This window comes from Styela clava, chromosome 12, assembly GCF_964204865.1.
Source record: "Styela clava chromosome 12, kaStyClav1.hap1.2, whole genome shotgun sequence".
Classification (NCBI taxonomy): Eukaryota; Metazoa; Chordata; class Ascidiacea; order Stolidobranchia; family Styelidae; genus Styela; species Styela clava.
Genome location: NC_135261.1, coordinates 21,048,610 through 21,070,064, shown reverse-complemented (window position 1 = coordinate 21,070,064; position 21,455 = coordinate 21,048,610). Strand labels below are relative to the sequence as shown.

The 21,455-nt window shown below is 35.8% G+C and overlaps 2 protein-coding genes across 2 annotated transcripts; both read right to left on the bottom strand.

The window, feature by feature from the left end:
* Nucleotides 1-351: 351 nt before the first annotated feature.
* LOC120330467 (uncharacterized) lies at nt 352-954 on the bottom strand. The gene has a single exon (XM_039397428.2). The coding sequence runs from the start codon at nt 952-954 to the stop codon at nt 352-354; it is 603 nt and encodes a 200-aa protein (XP_039253362.2).
* An 87-nt stretch (nt 955-1,041) lies between these two features.
* Nucleotides 1,042-2,520, bottom strand: LOC144430627 (uncharacterized). The gene is made up of 2 exons (XM_078118635.1): nt 2,022-2,520; nt 1,042-1,766 (listed from the first exon to the last, which is right to left on the bottom strand). The coding sequence occupies exons 1-2, from the start codon at nt 2,518-2,520 to the stop codon at nt 1,042-1,044; spliced, it is 1,224 nt and encodes a 407-aa protein (XP_077974761.1).
* Nucleotides 2,521-21,455: the final 18,935 nt, after the last annotated feature.

Here is a 21,455-nt window from a genome sequence, read left to right as displayed (position 1 = left end):
GCACAGGTTAATATCAAGCTCCATCTCTTCACGGAACTTCTTCCTTGCTTCATCAAAAATGGTCCGAAGTTGTCAACTCCAACACATGCGAATGGTGGTTGATCTGGTGTCACACGTTCTTTAGGTAAGTCAGCCATAAATTGCTTACCCATCGAAGCATTCATCTTTTTGCAAAAAATGCAATTACGAATAATTCGGTTTACAACAACAGCTCTATTGATAATCCAGAACTTCTGTCTCAGCAAATTCCATGTATGACTTGCTCCACAATGATGTGAACTTTTATGGTATTCTCTGACAATCAACTGTGTGATATGATGGTTACTTGGCAGTATAATTGGATGTTTCAAATCAAAATCTATGGGTGCGTTTTGAAATCTTCCACTCCATTCCATCAATTAAAACAGGATTCAACTTTTGCATTGAAGGTGCAATTTTCAAATTTCTAAGCACACATTTACCTTGTACATCAGAATTTCGTAACTTGGCAATAACTTCATTCAACTCACGATTTTGTAAATACTTTATCAGCTCATTATCGGAACTTCTGAACTCTTCTGTTTGCAATTCACCCTTTTTAACAGTCGTTTTTGCTTGTAAATACATTTTGAATCTGATAATCCATGCTGTAGCTTTCTTACACTTATACCATGAAGAATAATAGTTGATAAACTTGTCCAAAGGTTCATTCTCTGTCACTAGATTCACTAGAACATTCATTGGCTTCTTCAGAATAAATTCCAATGGTAAATCTGGTAATTTAACTGGCATTTGTGGCCAGTTCTCTTCTTTCAGGTAGAGAAATTCTGGTCCTTGTAACCATGATTTCTTTGCAATCAATTTCTTTGCTATCATTCCACGGGATGCATAATCCGCTGAGTTCAATTCACTTGGAACATAATGCCATTGATGTGGCTCTGAACCTTCTTCAATTTTTGCTAATCGGTTAGCCATGAAAGTAGGAAATCTTATCGACGAGTTGTAAATTGATTGGATAGTAGCTGTGCTGCTACTATCCAATCACTCCAGAATATAGACTTGTCAATTAAGACGTCTTAAAAACATATCCACTCGCACACAAAGCGCAGCAGCTGTAATTTCCAGCCGTGGAAGTGAACATATTGTCTTGATAGGACACAATCTTGATTTTCCAAGTAAAAATGAACAGTGTATCTGACCGTTTTCATCTGTTAACCTCAAATATGAAACTGTTCCATAGGCAACTTGTGATGCATCGCCAAAATAATGTAATTCTTGTGAAACGATAACCCCAAATGAATTCGGTTTAATGTATCTTGGTAATTTGACTTCTGATAAGTCTGGAATTGCTTTAGTCCAGCTTTCCCATGCTATTTGTTCATTTTCTACGATAGTTTCATCCCATCCCAATTGTTGACGACATAACTCTTGGAATATAAGTCTTGCCTGCAATATTACAGGTGATACAATACCCATGAGATCAATCAAACTAAGAATTGCTAGAACTCCTCTTTTCGTAGCAGGTTTTGTCTTCAGCTTTGTATTAAATCCAAAGCAATCTTCTATCACGAACCACACAACTCCCAAAACTCTTTCAACACGATTTGGGTCTAAATTTACGTTTGCTTGAATTTGTGCTCTATCCTTTTCTGGAAAACAAGAAATAATTTCTTCTGAATTACTTCTCCATTTGTTTAAATGAAAACCTCCACATTCAGTAAGTTCTGAGGTTTGCTTGACAATTCTCTTCCCTTCAGATATACTATCTGCTCCAAGAAGGAAGTCATCTATGTATGAATTATCTTTGATATTGTCACTTATGTCTGATGGAAAGTCTTTTCAAAAATCTTCTGCTGTTCTCCTTAAACAGTAATTTGCACAAAATGGACTTGATGTATTTCCAAAACAATGCACTAACATCTGATGATCGACAGGAGTTTATGTCAAATCTCCATCAGGCCAAAATAGGAATCTCAATGCATCAACATCCCTAGGAGTTACACGAGCTTGTAAGAACATAGCTTATATATCTGCAGTTATACCATATTTGTACATTCTGAAACGTAGTAAAACAGATAACAATCCATTTGCCATATCAGGACCTTGTAATAATTGATCATTCAATGATGTGCTCATGTATCTTGCACCTGCATCAAATACAAGGCGTACTTTACCAGGTTTCTGTTCTGTTGTAACGGGTTGATGAGGAAGATACCACACTTTACCAATGGGTGCTTCAAATTCAGTATCAGGAATTTTCCTTGCCCATACTTTCTGTATAAATTCAGCCATGGTACTACAATATTTGTCCATTAAAACATCATTCCTCAACAGGCGATTTCCCAAATTGTTGGTTCTTCTCATAACTGCATCACGATTATTAGGAAATTCAGGACATCCAGGTTTCCACGGTAGCGGAGATTGGTAATGTCCATCCACCATCTTTATATTATCTTCCATCAGTTGTAATGCATACTTATCTTCTCTTGACATTGTTGGTGTAGGAGTCAATAAGATATCTTTGAAATCTGTTTCCCACATCTCTCTAATTCGTTGTTGAAGATCTTCACTTTTCACTTCAACATGATTTACTTGTACATGAAAACTTTCTTTCCGAGAAGCTTTATTAAAGACAGGCCCCACCAGTGACCAACCAAGAACTCTTCTTTGCAACTGGTTCATTTGTAGTACCACGTCTTTCATCTTTCACCCAGAATACTTCAGATACATTCACGCCAATCATGAGCATCACTCTTTCATCTGGTAATTTTGGAAATTCAATACCCTCGAGATATTCATGCCTTTGTAATTCAACCCTTTTAGGCAATTTATTCGGTACTGTCGGAATTTCATTCACAGTGAGCACACGATGTAAAGTCACACAACCTTCACCTTTTAGTGGTTTAACAATCAAGTCAAGAGCAAATCCATCTTGTTTCTGTGGATTAGGTGTGTTTACAGTAGTAATGGAATAACTCATTGGTTCACCATCCATCTCTAAAAGTTGCATCAATCTTTCATCACATAGACAAGAGGTGCTTTCCTCATCTAAGAAACAGTATACTTCAATTTCTCTACCTTGAGGTGAGGATACTTTCACTGGAACTATATTCAAGTATACTCCAGCTGAATTTCTGGTATAATTCGTCAAGGTTGATCCCGATGTAGCAGTTTGAGTAGCGGAACTTGTACTTTGCTCATTTCGCTTAGTATCTGCAACATTTCGATGAAGCATTCTATGATGTCTGCCACCACATCCTCTCTCCATACATGCAGGATTCTTACGACATTGACGTGCCATATGACCAATATATAAACAATTTCTACAAATATGGAATTCACGAATTTTAACCTCGCGTTCACTTCTTTCCAAACTCTGGACAATGAATAAGAAGATGATCTTTCGGAAAGATTACACATCAGTATCGATTTCTCACAAATGTACCTTTTCTCTCGGTAGAGTGTTCAGGTTTACCATCACTACTTGTTGAAGTGGAATTTGCATAAATTCTCTTCTTTTGAGGGTGTTTAGCCTTTTCCCTCTCTTTATGAGCTCTCATAGCTTTGCCCATTGATGATTGAGCAGTAGTTGCTGCTTTCTTCACAAACTTTAGAAGATGTTCAAATTTTAATTCAATGTTTCTATTCTCATAATCTGCTGCCTCTTCTTTCCATTTATTATGGTACTTTAGGGGTAATCTACATGAAAGTTGTGCAATATTGTCGAAATTATTTAGATCTGAATATTGCTTCCAATGCGACAGTGTTAGGTAACATTCTTCCATTTTATGGGAAAGATCCAGAAGACTATCTCGATCATCTGGTTTCAACATTGGACCATGGACTAACTCTTCCATATATGTTCTGGCAATCAACAATGGTCTTCCGTAAGCTTCTCTTAGAAGTCTCTTTGCTAAAGTCAATCCTTCTGTAGGAGGATATACAGAATATTGACGAATCAATTCTCTTGCTTTACCTTTGCAAAATTGTTGCAAGTAAGTAAGTCTCAGAATGTCATCTGAAATCTTGTTCTCAATATTTATCTTGAAACTATCCATGAATCTTGTATATTCTTCATGAGAACCATGAAACGAAAGTAATTCAGGTTTAGGTAAATCTACCATGTCACGCATTGTAGATGTCATAGTAGCAAGAATTGAGCCAACATCTTGTGGTGGCATATTATGTAATTCAACAGGACTCACCAAATTGACCTGTCTCATTTCACCTTGTCTAGGTTGCGATTGTTGATTAACGAGATTCAACTGTTCCGTAATCACTTTCAGAACCGGATCCAGGGTTAATCTAACTTGTGGCTCTCTAGGAGGCACGATACAATTGGTTTGACCAACTTGGGATGTGTTTACTTCAGCTTGTGCTGCTTCACATTCTACCAATTGTGCTATCGGTGGTCCTGAGTCTATTTCTTGAAACTGGACTTCTTTCATTGCGATTAGAGCCTATTTCCCACACTTCAGCCTCTACACATGCGGCTTGATATTCGTGTATAGCTTGTAATCACCTTATTTCTCTCTCTGATGCTGATTTTATTTCTTGAGCTTTTCTCTTCTTTTCTTCGGCTTGCCTTTCTGCTTGCCGCTTCTTTTCTTCAGCTCGCTGATTCATTTCTTCTGCTTGCTGGTTTATTTCTTCAGTATTTCGTTCAGCCTGTTCCAACTCTGACAGTTGCTTCATTTTCAATTTTGCAAGTTCTCTGACAGCTATTGCTTCAGTTCTCTTGTAACTGGAACTTGTACTTTTCTAACTCGATGCTGTCCTTGCAGATCGAGGTCTTGACATATTAGATGATTTTCTACTAGCTATAGATTGTGGTTTTGATGGAGGATTTTCTACTGTTTGTGTGCTTTCTTGCTTGGAAAGCCGCTTTTCAACATGTTCTTTGAACTCTGCATATCCATAACTTTGTCTCTGGAAAGATTCTCTAGCTACTCTTTGAGCCTCTCCGTCTACTGGCAGTTCTGCAACATGTATTTCATAAGCTTTAGAATACTCCACAAACATTGCATCTATTTCTTTCACTTGTGATTGTAGAATCTTCCTATTTCTTGAATTCAACATCAATTCTTCTGCTGATCTATACTGACCATTCAGATCAGCCAATAAACTTTCCAGTTCTTCTTGTGAAACTGGTTTTGCAGCCATTTCGACTTTTAAGTGACTTTCTTCACTTAATCTAGGATCAATTGAAAATATCTTTCAATTGCTGCTTTCAGTACTCTGGTTTAATTTCGAAATAGAAAACTTCTGTTTTCCTACATTCGAAAACTTTAATATTGCGCTCGATTCTATGTAGCCTGGTTACTTCTCACACACATTAAGAGATTGGAGACTTCAAAAACGCGTCCCAATACCCCAGTCCTGACCCCAAACCTATATCGGTTAATTGTTACAACTAGTCCGTGCTTTCAAGCAATTAAAGTCTGTAAACAGCGGTAAAAGTGCCCCAGATTCTTCTGTGCCTTTCAAGTGCTGCCCCAATATAATTCAACTTGAAATCGGTGGATATCTTTAATAACAATCAACAGACACTTCAAATCAAATCTCGAACATGAATCAGGAAAATAGAACTTGCCGGGTACGAGAAACGGAACGTTGTTAATGGAACGTAACGTAAATCTTGATACCGGGTATAAGGAACGTTGTTAATGGAACGTAAAGGAACGGTTTTCTGCCAAAATAATAGATAAAACTAAATAGCTTATATGGCACAATTAATCAAATATAACAGTATTACCATTTTTACAAACAATAACAATTCACAGCAATTAGCAGATAACCAAATGCCACAATTATGTACAGATTAAATCACATAGGATAAAATAGCATTCACAATACTAAAATACAGAATAAATCCTACAAGATAAAACAGTATTTACACACCGAATGTTTAGGATCTCCAGGCAATTCAATTCAACAAATTATAATACAACTTAACTTATGTGACTAAATATAAAGAACAGCAGTTATCATCCCATTTGGACTATAATACAACCCTAACTTGTATCCCTATATTATATTACAACTTCAGTATAAACCCTAGATTTCAAACCCAATTAATAATTTCAATCCAAATTGTTTATCCTAACCGCAAATAGTAAACCCAATATTTATAACGATAAACAACTCCTAGCGCAATAGATTACACTGGATACAAGATACAAGAAGGTGCCAACTCATCGAAGCAGCGTGGCGATAATTTAGAATTCCCGGGATTAATCGAGAAACAGGACTATGTCGCAATAATGCTGCGTCGATACGTTTGCAAGGTCTGCGTAACAACGTAAAACGTCATCAAATTATAAACACGCTATCATTCTCGCTAACAAAAACCATTACATCAAGTTTTTTTTTGCCTGTTTTGTTCAAAATGCTGTACTATTTGATTTTTTGTATTTAATAGGTTGAAGAAAAATGAATGTGAAAACTTGCCAAGCGCTTCTTATTTGCAATAAATCCTTAGAAACGCCACAAATATATATAGGCCCATACACACCTTCTCAAGCTGTGGTTCAGTGCGACCACAAACGTGGTTGGCGCAGTGAGACGCAACTGAAGTCATTGCGCGAACAACCCTGCGACGAAACCACGTTATGAAAACTGAAATGCGATCGAAAAAAGGAGTTGATATAACCTTGAAAAAATTTAATCACCTCAATCTTTAGAACAAAGTATGCTAAGCATAAATTAAACGTACAGTATTAACCGCAATGTCTTTATTGGTACTAGGGTTAGGTTTTAATTTCAGGCACAAGAACTGCGAATGTCACTTGAATAGTCTCCGAACTTGTAATATAACTTAAATAAGGAAAATTGGAATAGAATATGGCCTAACCTGGTACACATACTACTTTCCGGTGTCCGCCATCTTGGTGCAGTTGTTTGTAATTTCTAGCCGAATTTGAACGGAGAGAAAAGTATACGTGAAGGACCACATAATATCAACAAGAGCTTATTTGTTTTTCGAATTACCTAATTTGGTCAAGTTATGTCGATAAATTGTATCTACGAAATATCTAGACACTCGTTGCATCATATTGTTGGAACGTAAATTTTCTCTGGGCACCTTCGATGGAGGGACGCAGCTGTCTTTTAACTGCCCCCAAATATGCTGTACCTTTTGGTTGGTTGGTAACCGCAAACTCATCTACAAAATATTTTCTTAGAATTTCGCCGAAATTCCATTATATATTCCATGTTTGTACTTTGGAGTCACCGGTAATTAATTGGATGGTCGATAGAGCTTGTAATCATCCGGCGTACGAAAGATTTTTTTATTGTTCTGACGGAATGGGTCACTTTTGATAAACTAGAGCTAGCATTTCACATTATTTTAGTGAGAATGCTTTAGAATGGTGGCACCACAACTTCTAAAAAGTCGTTTTCTGTAAACAATAAATGTAGCAGGAAGTCCTTGGTGTGAAGGATCATTGTTTGCTTTTAAATGGGTCCTTTATTTGTTTGAGTTCGTGGAAATTTAAAGATGTATACTCATTCCGTATAAAATACTTCTTGAATTGCGGAATTGTATAATTAAATTCATCCACCCACTCGTACATTTCCAAGGCCTGTGTAAACAAAACATTTATTAAGATATATTCAGTCGGTAATTGAAGTTTAATTAGTTAGTGTTATCACACTTAGTTTTAAAATCACTTCCATATATTTGGGAACGCAGCAGTTTGTATTTTCCATAATTTATTTTGACTTATATAATAATGATAATGGAATAAACTAGTTTTAAGTATGTACTGTAAATAGAAAGAAAGGTCATAATGATATTGCACAAAAACAAAGAAAATACATGCTTTGAATGCTTAAGAATAACAAAAGTTTAATATGGCATTTTGCTGTAAATGATTAGCCTACTTTGGGAAATAAGTGAAAAATAGCGCTTTCTTGTGAAAAATTCGCTTGCTGCGATACATCCAATTTTGTCTATGATCTTTAAGTTTCCGAAATCAAGATCGGACATAGATGCATTGTCAATTGCCCAAGTCTATATATACTGGTATGCTAGAATCGGATTTTGATATAGTTTGTGTAATTTCTAGCCGAATATGAACGCCTTTGAGGAGAGAAAAGTATAGCCTACGTGAAAAAGGACCACATAATATTAACAATGGCTTATTTGTTTTTCGAATTACCTAATTTGGTTAAGTTATGTCGATAAATAGTATCTTCGAAATATCTACATACTCGTTGCATCAAATTGTTGATACGTAAATTTTCTCTGGGCACCTTCGATGGAGGGACGCAGCTCTTTTAACTGTCCCCAAACATGATGTACCTTTTGGTTGGTTGGTAACCGCAAACTCATCCCCAAAATGTTTCCTTAGAATTTCGCCGAAATTCCATGGTAAGATTGGGCCTACAACTAATTCCTTCGTCGATATATGGAATATAATGAGCCTATTGTCTGCAAAATTTGACATTACTTGGCGGTCGCAATAAAGGAAACACTTTTAAAAAAAATAAACATGAAATTGAATAAGCGTAACAAGCATACGAAGTCTTCGTATATATTCGAACACAAAGTGAATAGTAACAAACCATGGCTTATGAAACCGACAAAACCTTAGTTACACTGCACGCGTGCCAAGTCGTGGTAATTAATTCCTCAGTTAATCGATTGTTTTATTCCCTCTCCCTAACAAGCGGTCATTTATAAACTTGTTTTGATATCAAGATTGAGTTCACATTCATGGAAGTGGTTTCAATTGTTCATCTTTATCCATAAATTATTAGTAGTGGATTATATCGGCCAGAGTGCGGTGGGTGCGATGGGCCCAGTCCTTGGTTGATAAGCTTTCAGGGTAACGCGGTTTAAAATGAACGCAAGAGAAAAATTGTGTTTACTTATCGTTTAATCTTTGAAACAGCTAAAGAGAAGATTTGCTATTATTTGTACTTTGGCGTCATTGGCAAATTGGATGTCAAATACGTCAAATAATCGTCAAATAACTAATTGGATGGTCGATAGAGCTCGTAATCATTCGGCGTACGAAAGATTTTTTGATTGTTCTGACGGAATGGGTCACTTTTGATAAACTAGAGCAGGGGTCACCAAACTACGGCCCGCGGGCCAGATCCGGCCCGCGGCGTCATTTTATCCGGCCCGCAATAACAGGCAAAAATGGCGAATTTTAAAAAAAATTTGTGCAAAAATGTTATTTATTATATTATTCGCCAAAAGAGGCCATACCATACGTATCTTGAAAACTGGGAACCACTTTGTGAAATGACGTAATGGTCTCAGTAATGCTCGAGTGGATTTAAAAACAACAGATCTTGAGATTTGGAGAGATTTCAGAAACCTCCGACGCGTTTCTGTAGTGGAGGCAAACTATCTGTCTAAACTGGCCCCCTTGTTTATTTGTAAGAAGAGAATGCGTATGACCTATTTTCTGCGCACGTGAAGCACTAAAATCGAAATAAACAGGCATCGAGAGCAGTAAAATGGCGCAATATTATTCACATTTCGAAAATAAAAATATTGACTCTATTCACCACATTTTACGACGAAAGCGATGCTCGTGTAACGACCATTTAATTTGTTTGTAACCTAACACAGGACAAACGTGACGGCTGACGTAAATCAAGTTCATGCAAAACATTTATATTACTTTAAACAGCCGAACGATTTAAAAATGGAATGTTCGTCGCACGCCAGAAAAACAATTCGCTCTGCATCGTATACCTCATGAAAATAGAAGTAGCAGATATACCGAAAAAGTGTAAGGTGAACAATACGACCAAAACTAGCATATGACATGTATAGAATTAATTAAATACTATCCAAATTTATCAGTCTGAAAATATAATTTGGAACCAGTAAACAAACATTTATATTCTTCCAATATCAAGCATGGAAAATCATTGGCTCCTCTCTATATGTGTGGTTCATAGTATATCGGCAACGATCAAACACTCACTAGGAAACTTTTTTCCCAAATAATATATTTCCACTGCCATTATATCGCAAAATTATCTCGTTGTTGACAGCTCCGAATTCAATAACGTAAGATCTAATAATATTATTTCTAGTTGTTGACGAAACACAGGCCTACAGACTACAGAGTACAGACACAGATAGAACGCAAATGCCACCCATGAATTAATGGAATGCGAGTGGGTTAGCATTGCGCAAGAAGTTTTTCTGATAAAAGTGATGCAACTTGAAAATAATGTATATGGATGATTTAATGGGAAGTCTCATGTTTGGCAACTTCACTGAATTAGCCTGCCATCCTGCAAATTTTTCGTGTTTATTGTATTTTTGTAGCATAGCAGAGTTCAGAACATCTCAATTCAGAAATTAATTTCCTCGGCCAACAAAAATAGTAATTGCTAGTAAAACATTTGTACTTTGATTTGTTGTCATCCGCCAATGCATTACGTGGTTCCCGTATTCCAGAAGTTTGGGGGCAAGTGTGGACATGTTTTGCGATTATGACTATCCATTTTTTTCTCTTTCACATATCCAGTAAGGGGAATACGTTAGTGTCAATATTAACAAAGATTTGATTTCTGATTTTTTTTTGGTTAGTAACGGGTTCTCAATCATAAAATGAGGAAAACATTTCTTTGTTTAATCCTGACGGAAAGCTCTCCAACGACTTTTGGACTTTCCTGATTGAAAACGAAGTTGACCCATTTTTAGACAATGGATCTTCTATTATCATCATAAGTCAATGTGCAAGAGATCTTCCTTTTTGACTTATGTTTATTGTTTGTCTGTTGGAACAAAACGTCTTTGTTAAGTTATAAAACCAAAGAGCAATGTTTCAGCTTTGCTTTAATATATTTTCATTGACTTTTATCAATAAAAGTAGAATGTATATGCCTCATTTTATACAGCTTTATATTAGGATCATATCTTAATCACAAGACTGAACCGGCCCCCCTCCATTGTTTACTTTCGCCGGCACACTATGTGACGTCACACTGGCAATATCTACGCATGATTAAGTCCATATGACTACACAAGAGTGGCCTCGGTCGAAGGTCGTTCGCCAGATTTTTCTTTGAAATTAGAATGACGTGAGTAATTAGAAGTATTTGTTTGAATAGTATGAAGAATCAGAATATGACGATGAATCAATTTGTTTCTGAAAAGAGCAACAAGTGTCTTGTGTATCGCATTTTTTTTATTTTTTTTTCGACACAAACACATTTTGAGTTGGGCATATTACGTATTGTAATAATTTAAAACAACATTCAGCCTCCTTCTTTTCGCAAAAACTTTCCAAATGGATAAGACAAATAGCAGGTTAGCAGCCCGAAATTTTGCCATCGCAAGTTTGAATAAATGAGTAACCATTTCAGATCATTTACATTCATTTTCATGTACTTTTTCTCGGGGCAGGATTTCAAGCCAAATTGGGTAAGGTTTCTTATACCTAAAGTTTTTGGAAAGCGCTACATGCACACTTGTACAATCAAAGGCTAAGGAAATTGTATCGTGATTAGATAAAATCGTAACGTAATAAACAAGAGAGTAATGCTCCATATATGGACACGCGGCTAAATAGAAGTATCAAATCTTTTACAGTACCGATAGTCTCAACATAAACCTTCCGACTTCGCTGACCACCAAGTCGCTGAAATACAATCGCGGAACCGTCACATGGCGCGCAGTTTTTAATTTTGATAGTGCCATCATACAAAACTTCAAAGTGGAAAACGAAGATTTTTAGTAAATTAATAGCATTTTCTCGACAACAACAATCGTCAACCACTGAAAATTTCAAGTCATCTGGCCCAGTTGTTGAAGACAAAAGCGATTTTTTTCACCATAACAAGAAGAGGAAAATGATGAATACTAACAACAACAATTAAACAAAACGATCCATAGGTTCACTTCGTGTTCAATAATGGTACATTCAGTGATTAGTGTTTTTCTATAAACTCAAACGTTAGTGTTGTACGTAACCGCATCAGTGGCGTAGCATCCACCCCCGCGGTCGCGGGAGGGCCCACAGCGCAAAGGGGCCCAAGCGGTTAGAATTTAGAAATTTAAGCCGCAAAACCAAACGTTGCATTGCAAAACCAGTAATGCACATCTTATAACGTTGATGTTAGTTCTGCTCAAATCGTTTTGTTACGTAACAATGTCAGGGAGTCGTCGATTTTCGGCGTCTTGTGGTTGTTTAATCGCACCGGCAAAATTACGAAGGCTGTCAGAATGATGTCGAAAGCAAAACCTCCCAGTGGCGCACAGAAACGCAATAAAAAGCAGAAGAGAAAGCACGTATGAAAAAAATTGAAGTAACCAAGATAAACGGAAAATTTTAGGTTACCATTGCTTTCTAATAGCGACTTGTTATGCTTTTTGACGAAATAAAAAAGCGTTGTTTTAGCTTATGTCCGAGAGTTTTTAGGGTCATCTCCACGAAATATTTTTGCGGGGGTTAGGGGGGCACGAGAGTCTTGCTGCGCCACGGAACCGCATATATATATAATGGTGTATTAAAACCACACGTAGTGATACATATTTTCTATGCGAACAATAGAAATAGTTGCCCCATAGGAAGTTCCGCCCGTTGCGTGATCATTTACATTGCGCAACTGACAACTTGGTCACGACATTCTCTTTCATCATCTTGTTGAGCGAGGCTTGATATCGGGTTCAATTTCGTAATTAACGCCATTATTGCGTAATAATAACTAACCTTTGAACCTAATGAAATGTATCAAAGACGGTATCATCATGACATTACACATAGCTATTTTTAAACGTATCATGCTAATACTGCAATTAAGAATTTACATGTAGTTAATCGTAAATATATACTAGAGTTAATACATTGTGAAAATTATTTAGAATCGGCAATAATGAAATCTGTACATGATAGAAACGATAAAACTTTACACAAAACTCACTCAGCCCGGTCTCTCATAAAAAAAAAACTTTTGAGGTCCGCTTTTTCCGCTGGAAATATTAACTATTTATTTGAATATTTGAGGTGACACGTTATTTTTTGCATTGCTGATAGCAACAAAACAAATAAAATGCAAATATTCCAGTAGTTGGAAACGCTGAATTAAGTTACGACAAAGTTTTAATATTGTGACCGGAAGACATGGTCAATTTCTTTGATATATATGTTTTTTTTTCTATTTAAGGAAAATCTGAATATCAAATCACTCTTTCAAGATATTAACCCTAACTGAAAATTTTCGACTGACGATATTGAAGTTTTTATTGCCAAATATTTCATATCAAGGAGTTAAAAGATAACGCCACGACAATGTAGGAAACCACTATTACACGAAATAGTAGTAATACAGTTAGAAATGAATTGTTATAGGATTATAGTAGTTGTCAAACTTCCATGATTTGTGGCCTTTTCTGCTTTGAATATATAAAAATATCTGGTTTTGCTCAAGCGGGGTTCCATCAGTTCTTTTAATCGTCACGTTTGCGAAAGTGAAAGGGTAATTACATTGAAATCAGAGGCGTAAACACATCCCAGCTAATCAAAGTAGTCATCGTGAACGATATCTTGTGAAACCTTTGATCGTGACCGTAAAAAAACTCTCTGTGGCCCGTTTCGAGGGCAGAAGGCACACTTTGAGAAATTCTGTATCTGTCACGACTGTAAATAATTGGTTCAAATTGTGCTTCTGCCTTATCTTATTTAACCACTCTAGATGACTAAAATGGCAAGTGAATGACAATACTTAACACACCATTATTGAATATCGGTCCATCTCTATTTATATATACTTATTCGTATAAAAGCGAGGCTATTATTTGTGTTTGAGAGAGACCTGATTAAATGTATTTTCAGTGGAATCAGACGTCAAAACAAAAAAGCAGGAGATTTTTTTATTAAAGTGGACGTAAAAAGATCAAAATGACTTCGAAAACAACGATTGAGAATGAAACAAAGACTGGCGATGAACTTGATAAAAACTACTTTATCGCCGGAGGGTAGACAAAAATAGAAATGGTGAATCATTAAATTATCGGCAAAAAAGATACAAGCTTTATCATCACAAAGGTAAATTGAAAATCGGATCTTGATTGATCCGATGATTGAGCTTGGTTCAATTAAACCATGTACTACCAAGGTCGTCCGAGCTTCAAGTTTTGAATGAGTACTTTAATCCGGGTTGCCAACACTAGTAATCAAATTCACTAACCAGGTTCTGCGGAATTATACAAATTGCTGTTGATCTGAGCGGCAGTAATGTAATTAGAGCTAATTGCAAATTATCAAACTGCGCGCACCAAGACATGCACTAAGTGAAAGTGTATTTCAAATTTCTTTACTGTTGAGGATTAAGATTTTTAATATGATGGGAATAGAACTCATAGCATCACAAAACGACATCAAATTGTATGTGCAAAACCGGATATGAATAAGGGCTTATAGGAAAATGAAACATTCCAATACGTTTGATAACTCACCAACTAACGTTTTGGTAACTATTTTCCTCTGTATTGACTTTTGGGAGAGCATTTGAGTTCTCATTATTTTTTTGTAAAGATCATTTTCTTGGTGTGAGTTCATCCAATTTGAATCACCTGGGTGAGGGGAATAAACATATATATATATATATATTGATTCTAATGAAATACTTTAAAAGGTTTTGCAAATTTTATCTTAATCCGTAATGAACCATATTCTTTTAAGTCAAATGTCATCCCCGATGTCAAGTCTGGTGACAAAGTCGAAGCAAAGTAGCTGAACGCGCTGGAACTGTGACACAGGATTTAATCGAAGACGGAAAGGAGATAGAAGCTCCATGTTGCGGCAAAACATTGGCTCCGTATAAGAAAGTTAAACCCATTGGAAAAATGCCGCAGGCGTCCATTGCAGAGAAGAAACGGTCAGAAACACCATTTGGTAGTAAAACCTAACGGTCACCACGAAAGAAAGGGTAATGTGAATTTATTATGTTTAAATATTGATGATTTTTAACATTATGACATTAATAGTATTTTATTTATTTGTTTATTTTTATTTTTTTATAGGCAACCACAAAAGGAAAAACCCGTGAAGACTAGTGTGAAAAATAGACCACGAAAAACAGATGGTCAATAGTTTTACTGAAACTCATCTTCCCTGGCCCCGTCTTTGAGCTTGTCTAGACCAAGTATACACTGCTTATCGTGCTGTTGGGAACATTTAAACATCCTCCAATTTTTTTTTTTGATTGTGTGAGTGTACGTGTGTTTTAATATATATTCCTCTTTTTTTTTTAGTCAATATAAAAATTTGAAATGAGACCATACAGGTTAGTGAATATGTGTTACGATGTTATTACGTATTGTATTCGTCGATATCTGTCTGAACCACTAACCAGTTGTTCTCAACCTTTACTTAAAAGGATCACCATCTCTATTACAAAACGTATTGTGAAATATGTTCAGCAATCGACCCTTTTTCCTCCACCTGATGAAAGTTCGGGGAGGATCAAAAATTATTGTGCTATATAGAAGTCCTTCTATAGCCTCATGTGTGTACACTGCGATGCATGTTTTATCTCAACACGAATTCGATCTTGGGCGTACCTGGAAGCGAGCGGCTTTCCATACACAGAATGTTTAGCTGTTAAACACGCGTTGAGAAACTTTGGTTACTCGCAATTATTACTCGCAGATATTAAAGGGTACGTTTTTTTTAGCGTCCCATTTTCCCACGTCAACTAGTGTGTTATGTTTTAAATGAAATAATTTTCTATTTCAGGTACGCGAAAAATTACCAATGTGAAACCTGTAAAAAGTTATGGCATTGTCTGTCGGGACTAAATAGACATTTCAATCATTGTTCAACACGGAAAGAAAAATACTTTGGTGGTGTGTATGAGAAGCAGATGACTGTCTTTGAAAGACTTGAAGATTTCAATATTAATACCCCCCTAAAGGACCAATTTTATCCTTACCGAGTTACTTTCTATTTTGAATGCTATTTCCCTTCAACAATTTAAATTGAAGATACTAAACGCACCAAATATCTCAAAGAGAATGTACCCCTTAGTGTTGCGATAAACTCTAATGCCCCCGGGTTCACTGACGCTAAATGTTTTATAACTGAAGATGATTCAAAGCACTTAGTATTCCGTATGATGAACTATATCGATGAAATTCAAAAAAACGCGTATAAACTTTACTCATTGAATTTGAACCTTATGTTGTACAAATTAATAAAAAACTTCAAGATTTACTGCGACGCGAGAGGGCTTTCGATATTCCGATACTTCCGAAATTTCAGCTTCAAAACATCGTTTAAATGGTTTAAAAGAATCGTTAACTACATTTATGAGACAAAATATGATTCTTGGCCATAACTCAGGAAAATATGATATCAATGTAATCAAAGGTTATTTGTGAGTTTTTTTTTAATCACAGAATTCTAAAATATCGTCGTTAAAAAGAGGAAATAAATTCATGTCTTTACAAACTAAAAAAAATCGATTTTTAGACGTTATGAACTATTTAGCCCCTGGTTACACGTATGATAAATTTCTTAAAGCCTTTTTACCGAACGTCTCGAAAGGCTCATTTCCTTATAAATTAGAGGACATCAATTACCTCCCCATTCAACCTTTTTCAGTCGTTTAAAAAATAGAAAATCATACTGACATTGAATATGAACAATGTAAAACTGTTTGGCGAGAACGCGATATGAAATTGTTAAAAGACTATCCTATTTATTTTAATACGCAGGATGTAACGCCCTTATTGATGCAGTCGCAAAACAATTTGATATTTACAAAGAAAAAACAGGAATTGACATGTTCAAATCGGCGGTATCTGTTCCTGGTTTGACCCTAAAATTTATGTTTCAAAACCTGAACACTGTTTTTACTGTTCCAAACCCAAAAAATTCTGATATACATAAACTTATACGTTCTAATTTGGTAGGTGAACCCGCTCAAATATTTCATCGTTATCACGAGGCGGGTGTAACAAAAATACCGATGATTACGACGAATCTGGTCAGACGTGTGCGTCGGTGTTAGGTTTAGATGCGAACGCTTTGTTAGATGCGAACGCTTTGTACCATATGGCTATCGGGGAAAATCTTCCAACAGGTTTTCCCATAAGATGGAATTTAGACGGTGAAAATCGATTTAGAAAAAAATACGGCTCTTAATATTTTAAAAACCTGTCGGCTACTCTGGATTAGTTTTTTAAAAAACATAAAAATTCGACACGGTCTCAATGCTTCAGAAAAAAATAGTTGGTATGTAAAACTTCCCTGTTGATGGGTTTTCAATAACACCAGATTGTGCTACAATATATCAATTTCACGGTTGTCTGTTTCATGGTCATAATTGTCATATTGGTAATAGTTAATAGTAAAACCTTCCCAAGTAAAAACTCTGGGAAAATTTACGACGAAACACAGCTATGAGCACGCGTTACTTTCGAACTCTCGGGTATAAAGTTGTGATAATGCGTGAATGTGAGTGGGATGAAATTGTTAAAATAGAACTGGTGAAATCCTTTCTTAAATCAAGACGACCGAATTTATATAATGATTACGAACGGTCAAAGCAACAAATATTAAACGCAATTCGGAAAGGTAAACTGTTTGGTCTTATCGAGTCCCCGACAACTCAAAAGAACATGCCCCCAATGTTTAATATTTTAGTATCTCAAGAAGATATCGGTGGACATATGCGACAGTACGCTATTGATAACAAAATAATGTCCCAACCCAGACGTTCACTTATAGGGAGTTATTTTGGTGATAAAATTCTTTCGGTCACAGACCTCGTCCGATGGTATCTTGATCACGGTCTCCATATTACCCATAAACCAATTTATCAGAGTATGAACCCAAAGCATGTTTCGTGCCGTTTTGTAACAAAATTTTAATGGCTCGCAGAAATGGCGACACGTCACCAGCAAAAGCAATTTTAGCTGATACATATAAGTTACTCGGTAAGTATCATTTTATTAATAACATTTCTAGTAACACCTTTTGAATAAAATTATAATATAAAAATTAATATTAAGATATTCTTTATTCACTCTACTCTTCTTTCTACTCTTGTATGGAAATTACCCAATTAAATTGGATTTGTGTACCAAAACGAAAAATTACGCATGTTGGAACTGAAATATGACTTTTTTTGATACTTTCATTGCCCCGACTATCAATACTTGTCAATGGACACCGATAGCTGTTATTCAGCTATTTCCAATAGAAATTTAGAAGTTTTGGTAAAACCAGAAATTAGAGGACAATTTTACATTAATTACCATAGGTGGTTCTCCTCCAAATCATGTGAAACCCATCGTCATGAGTGCATTTTTAATAAAACAAACCTATTACCATTTGACGATACACGTGAATGTTGTATAAAACAGTTGAGTTTGATAAACGCACACCGGGGCTTTTTGTAGTTGAATTTTCTGGAGATACTTTCGTGGGCCTTTGTGCAAAAACATATATTTGTCAAGATGATAATACCTTTAAAATTGCCGCTAAAGGACTTTAAAATATTCACCAGAATATCACGTTTAACAAGATGCAAAATGTTCTCTTCTCTAAGAAAACCTGGTGGAGTTAACATTAACTTCAGTATACATACAAACAAAATATTTACCTATAAACAGTATCGAAATGGTATGCCTTACATCTACGGCAAACGAACAGTTCATAATAATGAAATTTCGACCAGTCCCTTGTTAATTTAACTATCAAGGTATTGTTACGTTCTGGCGAGTGTTCAAATTCATTTAAAACGATAATTTTCTGTGACATATATTACCAACAAAGTTACAACTTATTTTATAATTACTTCTGTATGTTCTATGATGTGATAATACATGTACAATAATCAAACTGTTGTTATTCTTGAACATTTAAACCATGTATTTTCTTTGTTTTTAGGCAATATTATTACTTTTTTTTTCTATTTATAGTACATACTTAAAACTAGTTTATTCCATTATCAGTATTATAATAATCAAAGGAAATTATGGAAAATACGAACTGCTGCGTTCCGAAATATACGGAAGTGATTTTAAAAAGTAAGCGGGGTAACACTAACTAATTAAACTTCAGCTACCGACTGAATATATCTTAATAAATGTTTTGTTTTCACGGGCCTTGGAAATGTACGAGTGGGTGGATGGATTTAATTATACATTTCCGCAATTCAAGAAGTATTTTATACGGGATGAGTATACATCTATAAATTTACCTGAACTCAAACAAATAACGGACCTATTCGAAAAACAAACAATGATTCTTCACATCAAGGACTTCCTGCTACATTTTAATGTTTACAAAATACGACTTTTTAGAAGTTGTGGTGCCACCAGTATTGTGGTTCAAGGAGTATTTAAAAATGCACATTATTAACGTTTTTTCACGCATTAACCTCTTGCATTTATTTTTACTCTTTTTACATTTTTTTGAGTTTCAATTTTCTACTCATTTACTTTTTTTTTTTTTTGTGTGTGTGTGTTATAACAGTGTAATATTAAATGTAAAAAATATAACTTTGGTAATTTTTTTAAACGACTGATTCTAAAGCATTCCGTCAGAACACTCAAATTTTTCGTACGCCGAATGATTACAAGCTCTATCGACCATCCAATTAATTACCGGTGACGCCAAGATACAAACGAGATTATCGGTCAGAGACTGAAAACTTACCGATCGAAAGTCAGGGGATCCCCCCAAACAGCTCCATACTCCATAGTGACACCTTGTGTTCCACCACTAATTAATAATAACGACATATATATACAACGACATTATACGACATAACTCCCCCAAAATCAATAGGCTTCTGGTCCGAGATATGATGAATGCACATGCAAAATCTGGAGCAGATTCAATCTCGCTCTCGTGAGATATCACGTGCATCTAACAGACAGACAGACAAATACCTACCAACATACTTACCGATTAAAATCGATAAGTAACAATCGCAACTCTTCGAAAGAATGAGCAAACGCAATTTTTCTCTTGCGTTCATTTTAAACCGCGTTACCCTGAAAGCTTATCAACCAAGGACTGGGCCCACCGGACTTGACCCACCGCACTCTGGCCGACATGATCCACTACTAATATTCATATGACTTGTCACAACACCTGTGTGTACGTAATTATTGTCCCGGGCTATTTTATAAGTTCGACCTATTTTCTGGTTATTGTCAATTACCGCTTAGGGAAGTTCATCAGAAAATTTGCAGCGACACACTCTCATTTTTCAATCCAGTAACTCGGGGAAACCACCGGGGGATGTGAGCATGTGGCACTGTTCATGTGCCAACTTTTTTGATGTAATTTTAAAAGAAAATTGTAGAATTTTCACAGTGACGTAATAGTTTAATGGCTTTAAAAAGGTGCTTAACAGTTTCATCTCTAAGACTCTTCTCTTTATCGACGCAATATTTTAAATAAATAACTTTGTTTGCCATGACCTTTTCAGGGTTCATCTTTTTAAGATTCCGGAAAATCCCCCCATGGTTGCTCAGCTGCCGACTTATTTCGACCAAAACCTAAAATCATTGAGTTTCTTCAATGAAACATTTCCACCCTGATATGGGTCAGCGTATGCCGTTCTTGGTACACTAAAATCGTTGTCTTTCATCTGAACCATAAGTACGGCGTTTTTACGCAACCAATAGTCGTGTAGCTAATCATATTTGTTAGTATTTGGCATCTGACCAGTTTTGCGTTACATTTTCTAATCCCGCTCAGTAGCATCATTAACGCGTGAAGACGATTGAGAATCATCTGCAGCATGTTAGCATAATTTCGATTGGAAACTGAACTGGTCCGCTTCCGAAAACCGCCTGATTAAGCGGTTTGTTTGTTTTTAACACATTCTCTAAGGCACGATCCTGAAATCCTCAATATGCTAGCGACATGTTGAAGATGCAGAAATAGTGATAGCTTCTACTTCCTGGCCATTCTCGCGAACGCTCCGTCTCAAAAACTGAGTCTTTACAGAAAACAATCAGTTCATGTACGTAAATGATTCGGAACGTGATGGATAAATGTTTCTCTTCTATATCGCATGGTTGTAGATGGAGCATTGTCTATAATGTCTAGCAGACTGGAATGCAGAATACACCACCGCATTCAACAAATAGCTATTGCTCCTGCAACATATTGGTACACGTTCGCTCGTTTTCATTATCTTGTCTCACAGGTATGCATAAAATAATGTAGAATATGAGCATTGAAAATTTCATATTTATCATTAACTTATTTTTGACTTTAATGGATTTAATAAATGCAATGTTTTCAATATCATTGCTATATACTAACTATTTATTAAACACACACATATATATACTGTATATATAAACTGTAAATGAATACTTTGTGGGAAGGAGAAGGGAAATAAAAAAGGAAATTAGTAGGCTAATGGTGTAGAAGTTAAAAGATTTTGGAAAAGAATCGGCACATTATTGTTTTAAATCCGATATTCACAGCAAAAAACAGTTGTTTCAATTCAACATATTTCAC